Source organism: Lycium barbarum, chromosome 12 (assembly GCF_019175385.1).
Source record: "Lycium barbarum isolate Lr01 chromosome 12, ASM1917538v2, whole genome shotgun sequence".
Classification (NCBI taxonomy): Eukaryota; Viridiplantae; Streptophyta; class Magnoliopsida; order Solanales; family Solanaceae; genus Lycium; species Lycium barbarum.
This window is the reverse complement of record NC_083348.1, coordinates 86,872,061-86,887,969: the sequence shown is the minus strand read 5'-3', so window position 1 is coordinate 86,887,969 and position 15,909 is coordinate 86,872,061. Positions and strand designations below refer to the sequence as shown.

The 15,909-nt window shown below is 37.0% G+C and overlaps 2 protein-coding genes across 2 annotated transcripts; one reads left to right on the top strand and one right to left on the bottom strand.

The window, feature by feature from the left end:
• Positions 1-413: 413 nt before the first annotated feature.
• LOC132621449 (26S rRNA (cytosine-C(5))-methyltransferase NOP2B-like) lies at positions 414-6,567 on the top strand. Its single transcript, XM_060335724.1, has 17 exons — positions 414-858; positions 1,552-1,721; positions 1,801-1,864; positions 1,954-2,087; positions 2,184-2,267; positions 2,355-2,429; positions 2,565-2,636; positions 2,722-2,795; positions 3,247-3,299; positions 3,886-3,995; positions 4,274-4,342; positions 4,418-4,492; positions 5,028-5,120; positions 5,215-5,294; positions 5,374-5,473; positions 5,756-6,081; positions 6,189-6,567. Exons 1-17 carry the CDS (start codon positions 585-587, stop codon positions 6,247-6,249), a joined length of 1,914 nt encoding a protein of 637 aa, XP_060191707.1. The 5' UTR covers positions 414-584; the 3' UTR covers positions 6,250-6,567.
• Positions 6,568-7,694: 1,127 nt separating this feature from the next.
• On the bottom strand, positions 7,695-15,366 carry LOC132621452 (universal stress protein PHOS32). Its single transcript, XM_060335726.1, has 2 exons — positions 14,454-15,366; positions 7,695-7,970 (listed from the first exon to the last, which is right to left on the bottom strand). The coding sequence occupies exons 1-2, from the start codon at positions 15,166-15,168 to the stop codon at positions 7,951-7,953; spliced, it is 735 nt and encodes a 244-aa protein (XP_060191709.1). The 5' UTR covers positions 15,169-15,366; the 3' UTR covers positions 7,695-7,950.
• Between the last annotated feature and the right edge of the window lie 543 nt (positions 15,367-15,909).

The following is a 15,909-nucleotide window of genomic DNA, read 5'->3' as shown; positions in this document are numbered from 1 at the left end:
TTAGTTTTGCTAGATTCGGCATAACTTTAGTTTTTCCGTAAGGAGTGTATGCCGAATCCGGCGTACACGCTCCTCAGCCTTGCCTTGCGAAATTATTTTTTTATTTTATGCCTAAGCGGGAGTTCAAATACAGAACCTCAGGTATTTGTCCACCTTTTCAAGCGAAGGACAAAACTTAAAGACCACAAATATGAGGAACAAAATTTAAAGACCACCCCATAAGAAGGGGAATACACGCAAAAAAATGGATGAACTTGTACCAAAGCCCACATAGCTTTTTAACTGGGCCGAAATAACAATAACTGAAAGAATATGAAATAGTAGACCCAAACTTGTGTCCAATCCAAATCAAGCCCTGAAATTAATTCCCACACTGAGCCGCTTCCCTCCAAAGGTAATGTATATGTTCATCTTTCTCAAATTTAACTGACCAACTGCCTAACCCCTTTTTTTGGACGTAAATTAGGGTTTATTGTCAAGGAGTCTTGGTGCTCACTGTTACTAACGTATAGTAATAAGGGCCTCGTTGAAATTAGGGTTTTATTTGAGGCTGACACTTTTTTGTTGCATTGTAGCAGCTAAAAATGGCTGGTCCAAAACTGGGTAAGAAAGGTGGTTCTAAATTAGTGAAAGCCCCTATGAAGAAGAAGCAAAAGAAGGAACCTTTGCCACCTAAGCCATTGGAAAAAGAGGAACTTTTTAGTGACAGTGATGGGGATTTTCAAGAAGATGGTGATGGAGGGTTTAGTGATAAAGAAGAAGAAGAAGAAGAAGATGATGAAATGAAGTCAGATTCTGATATGTCTTCTGATGTGGATGACCCCTTTGCTGCTGATATATTAGCAGCTGGTGATGCTGGTACTTTCTTATGCACCTTTTTTTAATGGTTGTTACATATCGTTTCATAATGTGTCGTATTATATTACTCCCTCCGTTTACGTTTCAATTTGTTTGTCTGGTTTTGACTTGGTACGGAGTTTAAGATGGTTTGAATCTTGTGTTTGTTAACTAAAGATAGGTAGAATGTACCAAAATGTCCTTTAATATCGTGGTCTTAAACATGCCATGTGTAAAGTTGGAATTACGGATTTACCAAAAATGGAAATAGAGAATCAGGGCTAAAAAGAAAAGTTAGACAAACAAATTGAAACGGAGGGAGTATATTGTGTTGTATTGTATTGTACTGTATTGTTTTGATGAATACATTGTTTGGATCGTTCCCGTCATTATATAATGCTACACATCAGTAATAAGAAAAGTAGGTTACTAGTTAGAGCTATTATAAAAAGGTAGGATAAAGGATAAAATAGGATTAATAGATAATAAGCAAAGAATAAGGTAACGACGTGATCACACCAAATCGGTCGTTACATCAAATTTAAGTAACAATCAGAACAAACATTGTATTAAAATTAACAGCAGAATACAATACAATAGGTAACAACCATCCAAACATGCTGTTAGGTGCATTGCATTGGTATTCTAATTTTATCATCCACCCGGTTTATGACTTAATAGACATTCTTATTTGTTTTGTCATATTTGCTGCAGATGATGGTTCAGATGTTAATTCGGATTCAGACGTAAATTCTGATTCTGATGCAGAAGAGAAGTCAAAACGTCTTGATGACAAAAGCAAAAGAGAAGAGGAGGACGCTGAAGCAGAACTGCAGCTCAATATTAAAGAAGAAGCTGATGAGTTCAGACTGCCGGCAACTGAGGTTTGCTTAGTGTTCAACTTCTTTATTTGAGGTTTTATTTGTCTTTTATGAATGCTAAATTTGTTATTGTACTTTTTAGGAGCTTGAAGAAGAAACGCATAGACCCCCGGATCTCACTAATCTCCAAATGAGGATAAAACAGAGTGAGTTTCTCTCGTTCATTTTGCCTTTTTGAATTATTTTTTCTTCTGAGAAGTAAGTTTATCATTCAAATATGATAAAATAAATGCAGTTGTTCGAGTGCTTTCAAATTTGAAGTCATTGAGGCAAGAAGGTGTGACACGTAAGGATTACGTTGATCAACTTAAAAGGGACTTGGGTTCATATTATGGATACAATGAGTTTCTGATTGAAACATTAGTGGAGGTAATTTCTAACTCAAAGTAGTTTAGACCCTGCATCCTTTCCTTTTCAAGTTGCATTTTTCATTTCAATGGGGATCATATGTGACCTTACTTGCAGATGTTTCCCCCTGTTGAGTTGATTGAACTTATTGAAGCATGTGAGAAGCCCCGACCGATTTCTCTACGGACAAACACTTTAAAGGTCATGTTTTTATCTGCCTCTTTTCTATCCTTACCTTTTCTCACTTTGATGGTCGACTCATAGTGTATTGCTTTTACCGGATTTCAGACTCGCAGGCGGGATTTAGCTGGTGTTCTTCTTAACAGAGGTGTCAATTTGGACCCATTAAGCAAATGGTCTAAGGTACAAAAATTAACTGTGATTCTCTGTATTTACTTTGGGTTGACCCATTATTTGTCCATCAATTTGGATCTGTTATTTCTTATTTTTTCATATGTATTCTTACTTATTTCAGCATATGCATTTATGACTTTGTAGGTTGGACTTGTTGTATATGATTCTCAAGTTCCAGTTGGTGCCACACCTGAGTATATGGCTGGTCATTACATGGTATCCTGACGTTACACTTTAAAAGATGGCTTTGCTCTTAGCATGCATCTGTGATGCTTATTTCTAACAAATAACTTGCTTACAGCTCCAAAGTGCAAGTTCTTTTCTGCCCGTAATGGCCCTTGCCCCACAGGAGAATGAACGTGTTGTTGATATGGCGTAAGTGAAAAACTTTTTGTCTGAAAAACGTTTGCTTCAATTATCTATCACTGAGTTTTTCACTATTCAGTTATTTCTAGTTGAAATCTTTTTCTGATTTATTATCTTTTCATTCTATTTTATGTATCAGTAAGAATTAACAAAGTTTGATTGTTGTAAGAGTTGTCTGGTGCTTGTTTAGATAGTGTAGGAAAAAGCTAATTGAAAAATAAGGCATCATCGGTTCCTCTTTTACTTGTAATTATCCTTTCTCTCTTTAAATCAGCAGCTTTGTCTTGGATATAGCTTTGTCCGATCTTAGGTACAAGTTATGCACTTTTAATATCTTTTCTTTGAGAGGGAAGCTAAAACAGTATCTACCAACTATTTAATTGTAAGTTCAGAAAGCAGAAAAGTGGAACCTTTTTGTAACTTTTGTACTTCTAAATTGGGTAATTTTTTCATGGTATAGTGCTGCTCCTGGAGGCAAAACAACTTATGTTGCTGCACTGATGAAAAATAGTGGTATGTATTCATTTGCAGTTAATCGTGTTGTACTTTTTGCGAACGAATCCATTTTCTCCATAATGCATCCATACTTTCTACATACCCTATGGAGAATGAATTTGAAATACCTCATGCTGCGCTGGTGTCAGTATTCATTATCTCCTTTTTCTTATAAAAAATTCATTGTGTTAATTCCTTGTCCTGCTAATTTCTAATGCAGTTTACCAAAATCTATTGGATGCATTCGTTCGACTTTGCTATGCGCCCATGTATATCATTCTTAGCAAAAAGTAGTCTAGGTTAACCTGTGTTGCCAATTTGTTTGCTTGCTCCAGTGAAATCTCTTCAGGTTTTTGTTAGTTTCTCAAACAATAGATTGTATCGAATGAACATCTTCTCCTTGACGTGTCTCATATACTTGCTGTTATTTGTCCTAAACTTTTCTGACATAATAATGTTTGCCATGATATTTTTCTAGTTTCTCTCTTCTCCTTGGTTCTGCTTTTGAAGTTACTTATAAGTAATGCTTGTCTTCCGGTTAGTAGCATTTGTCATTTCAATCATTGTCTGACTGCCACTGACCCATTTCACCTTGGAAAACTAGGTATTATTTATGCAAATGAGATGAAGGAGTCAAGACTTAAATCGCTCACTGCTAATTTACATCGCATGGGGGTAACAAACACCATCGTTTGCAACTATGATGGAAGAGAGGTTTGAATTGGACTATGTTGCAATCTTCCCTTTAGAACTGGCTGCATTTTTATTTTTATATTTGTATTTCATATGGGGACAATGGCGTTCTATTTCTTCCCCACTATGAACACTAGTTGTTGTTTGCTGAAATTGGTCTTTACTAATTTCATTGAGCTACAGGCGCTGGTCTGACAGTATTTTTTTTGTCCTTGTGTCTGTTTCTTGGTTTGCGTTCTTACTAATAAGATATGGACAAAGTCCTCTGATCTAATACCTTCTTTGGGGAATCATTTCAGCTGCCTAAAGTTTTGGGTCAGAACACTGCTGATAGGATTTTGCTGGATGCTCCCTGCAGTGGCACTGGGGTATGTGGTAATCTTTTTTATGTATATGCTAGACTTTGATCATGTTTAAACAGGTTAATATTGTTCTTTCTGCAGGTAATCTCCAAGGATGAGTCTGTTAAAACTTCCAAAACTGCGCCTGATATACAAAATTGCTCACAACTGCAGAAGGTATAACTGAGTTTGACGTGTAAATTTGGTAATTTTGTGTCATGCATATTTGTAGACTTGCAACGATTTTCGCCGTGGCAGGATATCATGAAAATTTCCATGAATTGGTTGCATGCTTGAGCTTGTCATTCTTCATAACAGAGCGACAAGCCAGATGAAGTACATTGCCAGCATCTGACTTCTCAGGCTGTTTGAAAGCCCTGGTTTCTGAAAGTCTGTATTTTGGGAAAAATTAAGTTGAAGAAGTGAACATTATCTTCTTTGTTTCTAATGATTGATTTCATTGATCTCAATTGTTGTATAGGACGACAGATTTTGCATTTCTAGTTGCCTTATCGCCTTTCTTGTTTGATGTGTTATTATCTGTGCCCCCTCCCAAAGCAGGAGGGTGTTGGTGATGGTATTAAAAGTTTCATATCCCTCTTCAGCAGTGTTAATTTTGCTCCATGATGTTTATTTTTCATCATATATTCCCCCCTTCACATATTGTTGTGGCCTTTGACAAACCTGTTTCGTTGTCAATTATCATTTGCAGGAACTAATACTTGCAGCAATTGACATGGTTGATGCCAACTCAAAATCAGGTGGATACATAGTGTATTCTACCTGCTCCATTATGGTTGATGAGGTATCTTTCTTAATATATTATTTCCAAATGAATTTTCAAAAGAGATGGAGCCTGTCGAAGTGTTCTGACTCATTTGTCTAACTTGATATTGCAGAATGAAGCAGTTATAGACTATGCACTCAAGAAGAGAGATGTTAAGCTTGTGCCATGTGGACTTGATTTTGGGAGGCCTGGGTATAACTTGTGTTGTTTATGTGCATTTATTTAAAGGTTGTCTAATTCTACAACTAATTAAAGCTGCCTTGAATCCCAGATTTATTCGCTTTAGGCAGCACCGTTTCCACACATCTTTGGACAAGACAAGGCGATTCTATCCGCATGTGCACAACATGGATGGATTCTTTGTAGCCAAGGTATGCCTTATCCTTTGGTGAGAGTTTGTGCTGTCAATAGCTGCATAGCAAATGCATTATTTAAGAAATTCAGTTTATTGAAATAGAGATGACTTTGGACCAACTAGAAGTATATCTAGTTGACACAGAGAGCTCGAAAGGAGGATTCAATGTCTAGCTTTACTAGTCATTGATGTCTATTCTTAAAATTGATTGAAGTAAAGCCCTTTTGTTCTGCTTGTTTTATATAGTTTTGCTCATAAGCAATAAAGATCATTTAACAATCTTGTTTATTTTTCTCAGTTGAAAAAGATGAGCAATTCCAAGTCTTCGGTTCAGTCTGAAGAAATACAGGGTGATGAAAGCATCGAGAGCAGTGACCAGCAGAATACTGAAAGGGATGACAAGCATTCAGAGCAAGAAGGTGTTGCAAAAGTGAGTGGGAAATTGAAAGAAGAAGTAGCGGTTGATAAAAAGAGGAAGAGGGATGTCCAAAAACATTCAATTAAGAAAGGAGTTGGACAAAACAGTGGTGTAACTAAAATTGGGAAGGCGGAAAACCATTTGGCGGCAACAAGGAGGAGGGAAAAGAAGAAACCCCCTCCTAGAGAGGAAATTGCAAAAGCTAGGTACAATCTTTAGTTTCACTATCACGAGTTGGTAAACACTGATGTGCTAATGGAACAGAGTTAATTTCAGATCATATCACCTATTCTTGTCTTCAATATTTTTACAGGGAAGAGAAGAGGGAAGCTCTTAGGGAAGCAAAGCGAAAAGCCACGACAAAGAACAAATGAGTTCTCTGTAACAGGGAGGGTTTGTGATACCCCAAGGATATTTTGTCTGAGGCGAGATGAGCGAATACAAAGTCAGAGATATTCTCTGGTGATGTTGTCAAGCTTACTCGGGTACTATTCACAGCTGCCAGCCAGTGGTAATATTTTTGTTTTTGGTTGATAGACTTTGAGATAAAGGGAATTGGAGGTCATGTACGGTTTGCTTTAGAAAAATGAAACTAGGATACATGGTGGCACGAATCCAAAATTTTTGTATTTATACTTTAATTTATTTGGGAACGAGCAATGAAAATTATAAAGAAAAAGTAGTTTGTATTCCGTCAGTTCCTCCGTTATAAATTCTGTCCCACTTTAGCTAGAGTTAATATATTTGGACTAAGCTTACGTTATAATTCCCCTAGAATTCCGGGGGTTCTTGTGCTTACAGTGCCAAGTACTAGGATTGGAATGTTGGAAAGACCAATCTTTAGTCCGACATATAGAGGGATTAGACATCATCAACAAATTATCCATCATAATATGTCGATGACTTTAGAACTGTTTAAAGATTTGTTTCCATTTATGATGACTGCCACTTCCACACAAATTCAATATAGGTTCCAGTTAGACGAACATTTTTGTCTTGATTCAAAGTTGTATCACTTGGCTAGTTTACATTTATTGAGGTTGTACAACTATTAATCAATGTGGTATCTACTCAAATTCTCTCTTTTAACCAATCCTAAGCCTACTCGTCATTCCCATACTCAATTATAACAATGGCATTCAGTCAGCGCCAGAAAGAACAGAAGGTAACTAAATCCTCTTAACGTTAATTTTTCATTTGTCACATAAATCTCATATCGTGAATTAATTGTTGTCAAGTCTTGAGTACTCTAAAAAAGATAATCAAAACATATCCTCATCCACTATCCTACGCCTTGTACATAATCATGTCATCAGCATTTATACCTAACTAAACGTTAGAAAGTAATCCACGAAGACATCCCAAATAACTATGAAAAACATTCTCCTCCATGCCCAAGGCTAATTCGTTCTTCACAATCTAAACCAACTCGCTTATGTACTCAACTACATTAGAAGATAATAAAATAGAAGGCTTCTTTATATCTAGCAACTGTAAGTTTCAGATAAATCTACTGACTAAAGGTTCAATTTGGGATACGACTACTGTAATTGGCCTTAGGAAAGAATGAGAAGTGCCCCTTCAATACTTCAATATTCTTTCTAACTTTGTACACTATTCCATTGATGCCTGTTGTAAGTTATCTGACACACATAGGAATGTAGCAATTGCATCATACCAAACAACCCCCCCCCCCCCCCCCCCCCCACACACACACACGCAAAAAAGCAAAAAAAAAAAAAAAAAAAAAAAGAAGAAGAAGAAGCAACCCTCCAGAATAAGAGAGAGTTCAAGCATAGTGGTAAATGCAATCGACATGGAACGTTGAACTTGCAAAGCAGCTTTGAAAGATAGTTATTCCACATATAAAGCAAGCACAATTTTAAAACTTAAAACAAAGAAAAGAGGCTCATGAACGATAACAATCATTCCAAACTTCACCCGTAACACGGCAGACAACAATAAGCAGAAAGAAAGTACTGAAAACCACCAAATTCATATTCCAAATGGCACATGCCCACACCAAACCAAGTCCGTCTTACCAGTACTCAATCATCTCTGCACCTTCGACTTATTCAAGAAGCCTTTTCCACATCTGCATCATGAGGAGAGCTTTCGAATCAGCAATGACATCCAGAATAGCAAGTGAAAACATGATTTACGTTTATTTGATGGAACAAGAGGACATTGTTTAGATGATACTAAATCTAAGCGCAGAAAGAAAGGCCTGTTTTTGTAGGGTCTTACCCTTTTGGTATGGGTAGAGAGCCGGAATTAAAAAGGAAAAAAGAACTCACAGGGAAGAAAAGATACCAAAAGCTCATGAACAAAGACGCAAACAAAATCAAAGAGAGAGGAAAAGAGGACAAACATTAGAGAGAAAAGAGGACAAACATTCACACAATTCCTTTTTATGCCTTAAGAAGCCATTTGATAACATTTCTACTTTAGCTTATTTTTAAAGCTTTCAAGAAAGGCTTCGTAACAGTTTAGATGCGCGGGGCTTTGTGTTGTCCAGCGACTATTGGTAAAATAAAGGCTGGCTGGTTAGAAGCAGTCATTAGAAATAGAAAAACTCACCTAATAATATTTTTCTATCACCTATTATCTGAGCTATCTGAGCTTTTACATTTGTTCCTCTAAGGGAAAACTTTTATAGCACAGTCCAACAAAGATCTGATATTACCCAAATTATCTAGTTATTCAGTATTTTTATCTTTACAGCACATAATTTAATTCACTACTTAAAATTAATACTAAATACATCCATTCCATCTTTATCAAAAGAAAAAAGTAATAACAACAAGAAGAAGAATTCCATCTGCATGATGACTGTGCAGAATCACTTAGTGGTGTGCTAAAGAACTACATAGAGCATCAGCTACAAATCCTTTATTACAGAAATATAAATGAGTGTCAAATTCACTAGACGTCTCACTTTCCAGAAAAGTGAAAGATGCAAGAAGTAACAAATTCAAGAGCTGAATATAATTCATGGAGGTCACGAGATGCCAAGGTGGTATAAGACATGGATCAAAAGCCTGGTTTTCAACTATGGTACATCCGAAGCCTATGCTAGATGTCAGTTCTGAAGAAGAAATGTTTTCAAGTCGAATGGTAGCATCAGAGTCACCTTACTGCAGCTACTTATATCAAGTTCACTTCTCGCAAAAGTTAGGGGTAAGGTTTGCGTATATCCTACCCTCCCCAGACCCACTTGTCGGATTACATTGGGTATGTTGTTGTAGGACTGATTTTGCAGAAGTGAACTACACATGCAAAAGATGCAAAGGTACGTCAATCCCTAACATGCTAAAACTTGGCTACTTTCGATAAGATCCTCAAAGCAAAGAATACAATTCATTGGAGTGACGATGATTTATAAGAAGCTATTCCTTCCCAAAACAAACAAAGCAAAGAGAATCAATTTGCAGCTGTTAATCTTCTTTTACAGCTCATATAAAATAATTCTAGCCAGTTCTAATTTCCCCACAGAAATGTTTCAAAAGTCAACATTTCATAAAGGATAAAGTAGAGAAAACCACAAAAAGGAACTCAAATTTTTTAATAACCGAGAAATCTTCGAGGGTCAGTCGGTGGTGCACAGTTAAATACCAGGCTTTTGTCTGCAGCAGGGTTCAAACCTGAGACGTGTGCCTATTCCACACATCATGAGTTGCGCTCTTACTACTAGACCCTGCTCTACCAAAGTACCATTCCGTGAATGTTAGGGCCAAGAATTTTCGCTTTCCACCTGAATAAATCGCCACCCACCTCCCACAGAACCTCACCCCTCCTTGCTCCTTGTTGGCACTATTTCCACCCGCAACATCCACGTGCCTGATTCAAGAGCGGGATCTCTCTCTCTCCCCCCCCCCCCCCCCCCCCCCCCCACACACACACAACCAAACCCCCCACGCCTTAACTTTCCCTCTCTTGTTCGTCTCCTTAAACCTGTATTTATCAACACCATTTTCATATCAAGAAACAATGAAGTAAATAGTAGCAACACCAAATCAGACTTCAATCTCCATGGCCCCACTTTTGAAATGACATTCTTTCCTCGTTACTCTTATTGCACCTAGATCCTTGTCAGTGATTTTTTTTTATGTTGTCTACATTTCTTCCTTTTCCATTTCCCATCTAAAAATAATTGGATCCTAGGTGAAAAAGCTTCTTTCGCTAGGTGACCTAGGGAACAGGCTATCTAATGGTATTAAAGGATGCTAAAAAGGGCCTGTTGAAACATCTCTAGAAATGTAGCTGACTCTCTCAGAGTACTATATCTCATTGACCAAAACAAGACGGTCCTTTTTTCACAAAGAACTAAAATAGGACGATCATTATATGAAGTTCTTCACAAACTTCTCATATATGCTATAGGTGGTAGAGTTTTTTTTTTTCTTTTTTTTTTCCCTGAAAGGGGACTCATATGCTATGGATGGTAGTTTTGGCCATTATGTTATAAAACTGATAAATGTGAAAGAGAAACCAAAATAGTGGAACAGCTAAGACAGTTTTCTCTCAACCACTTCCAACAGATTATTTCAAAAGATCCCAATTATCAAGTATTAAAGACGTCAATTGTTGTAATGCAGCAAAGTTGGTTCCACTATATTTTCGTTAATTATGGGAGAGAGTGTTAAGTTATACAATGAGAACTACATAGTGAAAATAACTGCAACTAGATTATCATAATTAGTCCAAGAAAAATATTAGCAAATTTCTCACATTAGGAAATTTCAGGTAGAAGAGATTCAAATAAGTATCAATAACAAAACAGATCAGCCCGTTGTGACACAAAATAGTCCATTAAAACATGAGCAAAGGGTTGACTTCTCAATGTATCTATTAAAGGAGGAGATTCTAAGCAATAATATTAATGAGATAAGTCTAAAGAAATGGGCATTTAGAGGTGAAAAAGGACCTACATACAACACCAGCCTCCATTGTCATCAAGGAAACAAGAAATAATCATTTTCAGCTACATGTTGGTGGTAACCACAGTAAAAGAATAAGGCACTTTAAGAATAGCATTTACACAATTCAAAGCCATAAATTGCAAATTAGACCAACTGGGTTCATTATACAACTTCCATAAAATAGCAGCGAAAGAGTCCCATTAGTACTAGGAAGAACAAATGCTTAAAGCAAAACTCAGCTTTAGAATCTATGCTAATTAGGAAACCACATATTGACATGCTCCCTCTGTCCCAATTTAAGTGGCACACTTTCCTTTTTAGTCTGTCCCAAAAAGAATGTCACCTTTCTATAATTAGAAACAATTTAACTTTAAAATTATCCTTTTATCCTTAATGAAATGACCTATAGCCACAGAAATGTCTAAGGTTTGTTTTAGACCACAAGTTTCAAAAGTCTTCTCTTTTTTTTTTTTTTTTTTTTCTTCTTAGACTTTTTGTATGGTGCCACATAATTTGGAAAAGAGCGAGTATAACCATATCTTCTGACAAACAAAATTATGTATAAGCACGATAACCGAGCTTGACGAATAAAATAATCTCCTCAATGTCATCAGAGAACTCAAGTGAGAGCGGACGGGATAAAATAGCCAGATAAGAGAGAACTAAGTCTAGTGTGGACTTGTATTGCAACTTTCAGTTGATATTTGTTGATGACTGAGAGTGTTAGTAATAGTTTTGGTGGTCGGAAGACGAGGGTTAGTAATAGTTTTGGTGGTCGGAAGACGAGGGTTAGCAGTAACCAAAAAAATGGTCATCATAAGGAAGAAGTCTAATTTTTCATCAAAAAGGAAAGAGGGTCCGAAACCCACTGGGTGCAAACAATTTTTGAGGGCCATCGGACTGGGGTAAAACCCTGAATTACCCATGGTGCACTTGCGGGAAACTCCTTGCCGAGGGCCTGTGCACCCCCGGGATTAGTCGGGGCTCAAAGAGACCCGGACACCCGGTGCTTAATCAAAAAAAAAGGAAAGAGGGTCCAAGATCATAGGTACAAAGGTAGCAAAACTTTAGTGAACAGAACAAGGTAGCACTAAGCTAGCTATATATGGAGGCATTATCCACCTGACTACTAGTACTAGCATAGTTCATTTTGCAGTTCCTCCTTTGTTTGCCTCAGAGGTTCTAGAGTTAGACAAATCAGGAAAAACATAACCTTGAAGCATAACTATATGTAATGATGCTACAATATGTTATGTTTCCCTTTAATATAACAATATTATCTTTTGCAGCAAAAAGTACAATAGTACAAGTGCAGGCTGATAAGCATACGATCGCTTTCAAAATAAAATGCTTCTGTTCTAGCAATGAGAAGGCATAAGCATGATAATCAAGGAGAGGATAGGAAAACTAGGTTGATTGAATGTGCAGAGTAATTATGTTCTAGAGAAGGAGGAGAAGGAGACAGAGACCAAAGGGACTATTATCTATGGAGGGCAATGGATGCACACATAGCGAGTTACATATCCTAAGAAGGTTGTGCTCGTCTTGGATTTGGCTGTCTTTTGGGCTGGTCAAGCTCATGTGAAGCCAACGTTAGAGATGTTTCTCTCAAGAAAAAGAAAAACATTAATGTCGAATTATTTACGCTTTAGAAATCCCAGTTCTGTTTGCTCTTCCTTTGATGTGCATGTTTCGTGTAAATATTGAAACATGTACTCTCTTAAAAAAGTTAAGTAATATTTACTAAATTAACCATGATGATATTTATACTCCAAAAGTTCTTCCCCAACAATCCAAATGCAGCTAATGGTGTACCATCTACTGGACTTAAGTAATAAGTTTATATGACACATATACCAGCTCAGAAAAATGTCATATCAACATGGTTAAAAGAGAGAAAGTCATAAGACACGAAACCAAAAGAAAAAAGAAGCAGACCATCAAACTGAAACGAATGGCCAAAAATTGTCTACCACAAAGACTTCACCACGGAAAATTTGTAATAAACTACCCAGACTCTTTACCATTAAACTAATTTCTATCCATTACGGCAAAATCCAAACAACTAGTTTCATACCCAAATAAATAGAAGTACCCAAGCCCTGCTCACAGGCTACAACCCCAAAATATTTTCCAACCATAAATACATTAAGCCGGTAATCAACAACCTACAACAACAACAACGTACCCAGTGAAATCCCACAATGTGGGGTCTGGGGAGGGTAAAGTGTACGCAGACTTTACCCCTACCTTGGCAGTAAGGGGGTTGTTTTCGAGAGACCCTCGGCTCAAGAGAAAGAATGGCAAAAAATGTCAGATAAGGCCAAGCAATTCAAAGCAGTATGAAAATGAAAATAACGAAAGTGAAAAAGCCATGATAAAGCAGTCTGAAAAAAAAAAAGGAGCAGTAGCTATCTACCACAGATAAATAAGATAATCGAAGTACAAGAAACAACATATAGTGGCACAAATCAAAGGACAAGAAATTAAAGAGCAAAACTGCGACTACTACTACCAAAGGATAAGCGGGACTACCTACAAACCGTCTACCCTAATATGAGTCCTCCATAACCTCCTATCTAAGGTCATGTCCTTGGTAAGCTGGAACTACGCCATGTCCTGCCTAATCACCTCCCCCCAATACTTCTTCAACCTACCTCTACCTCTCCTGAACCCGTCCATAGCCAACCTCTCAAACCTCCACACTAGGCATCGGTGTCTCTCCTCTTCACATGCCCAAACCATCTCAGTCTCACTTCTCGCATCTTGTCCTCCACCGAGGCCACTCCCACTTTATCTCGAATATCTTCATTCCTAATCTTATCTCTCCTAATGTGCCCACACATCCATCGCAGCATTCTCACTTCCGCAGCTTTCATCTTCTGAATGTGAGAGTTCTTGACTGGCCAAACTACATTTTCCATGGGATTACTTACTACTAGCTAAGCTGGTTGAAACACCAAACTACATTCAGCCCACTTTCTAGCTGATAATCAAACACCTGGACGGAGTAATTACAACCTATATTGCTCTAACTCTTCAAAAATCGGTGCGCGTCGGATCCTCCAAAAGCAGTGCGTTTTGGAGGTTCCGACACGGGTGCTACAATCCGAGCATAGATTACAACATACCACTTTCACATGCCTAAAAAAAATTCAAAAGATAAAGGTGCAAATGCATGAATCCTCAAATAAAGTGGCAAACCTTTGAGGTAGTCCTCAACATCCAATCTTTCAAACTGAGCAAAATGGTAACTCTTTGATCAAACGGAACTTACATCACTAAACAAAAACAACAACAAACAAACCCAGTGTGGGGTCCGGAAGGACATTGTGTAAGCAGACCTTATCCTTACTGAGAAGCTACAAAGGCTGTTTTTGATAGACCCTCGGATCAGAGAACGATAAAAAAATAGGCAGTAGCAACAAGCAGAAACAATAATGAGATAATAAGATAACCGAGGCTAAAGAAGCAACAGGTAGTGATAGTAATCTAATAATAAGGAAATACAAGAATCAAATTAATGCTCCGAGAAAGTGAAAGAAATACACCCGACTACCTTCCAACCTACTGCCCTAATTCTCGAAACAAACAAAGACCATACATAATCAATGCCTACATGCAACGAAATAGAAATCATAACCTTTAAGATATACCTGCAGCTTTATCAGTGGCATCATGGTATACAGGTTCCTCCTCAGGCACAGGGTGAAGCACATCTGTCCCCACTTTCCCAACCGATTTACCCGAATCACCTTCATTACCAGTTTCAGGAACCCCATCTTTATCATCAGGATATCTAACAACAACAACAGGACATACACAATGATGCACACAATAGTCACTCACACTACCAAGTCTCCCACCTTTGTTACTATGCCTTGATGCACCAAACCCTCTACTCCCCATTATCACAGCACTCAAACCCAACCTTTCAACTTCAAGACACAACCTTTCTTTCATATCATGATCTTTCACAATATGAATCTTGAATGGAATATTCCCTTCCACTAATGGTTGTGCTAAATCATTAGATTTGTTAGTAGTGAAGTTATCGAAATCATCTTCAAGTTTCTGTTGTGATTCTTCATTATCTAGAGTGTTATCAACAGAAACATCAATAGCACCCCAATCAGCACCGTAGAGAACGGAAGTTGGACGGACGTGAAGTAGAATAACGGAGTCACCTGGACGGAGGTAATTTTGGACGGCCCATTTAACGGCGTAAGCACTTTCATCGCTAAGATCAACGGCTATAGCGATCTTACGATTGGTTCCTGAAGTTGAAGGGAAACGTGGGGATGCTGGTTGATGCATGATCGCCGTTAATGGACGGTCAGATTCTGACGCTGGCTTTTTTGGTGATGCCATAACGGAAAACTTGAAATGTGTATTTTGTGTTTGTGTTTTTGTATATTGTTGAGTTCTTCAGAATGATTTTATGGGGAAGTTTGGGAAGAAGAAAGGTTACAGGAATTAGCTGGAATGGAGTGTACTAGATGGATGCTCTTTGCACTTTTTTTCTTTTTTCCTTTCTAAAAATACTACACGGCCTGTGCCGTGCGCAGCACCATGCTCAATACTTTAAATTACAGTATATTTATATATCTATATCTATATCTATATATATATATATAATTATTTTTGAATAGTAATTATATATATATATGCGTAGCATCATGTCCAATACTTTAAATTATAGTGCATCTATATGTATGTAGTTATCTTTAAATAGTAATTATATATATATATATTATGTTCAAAATATGATTAATATAACATTATAGTTTGTGTTCTTTATCTAAAACTTTATTATATTAATGTTTGCTACGAATACAAAATTGGTAAATTTATTAATATTTTTTAAAAGAGAAGGCTTGTTTAAAAGGAAACTATTTTCCTCCCTTTGAGATAAAACAATAGCAATATTTAAGCATCAGTTGATACTTTCAATTTTAATTTGATTAATTTAAAGGTGTAAAATACTTATTATTTTTTATCAAATTTTGATTTGGATAATTCTAATTCAAATTATTAAATTAATTTTACATGTTTAAAACGAAACAAAGTAGAAATTAATTTTTTATTTAAACGAAGAAATACTATTTTTTA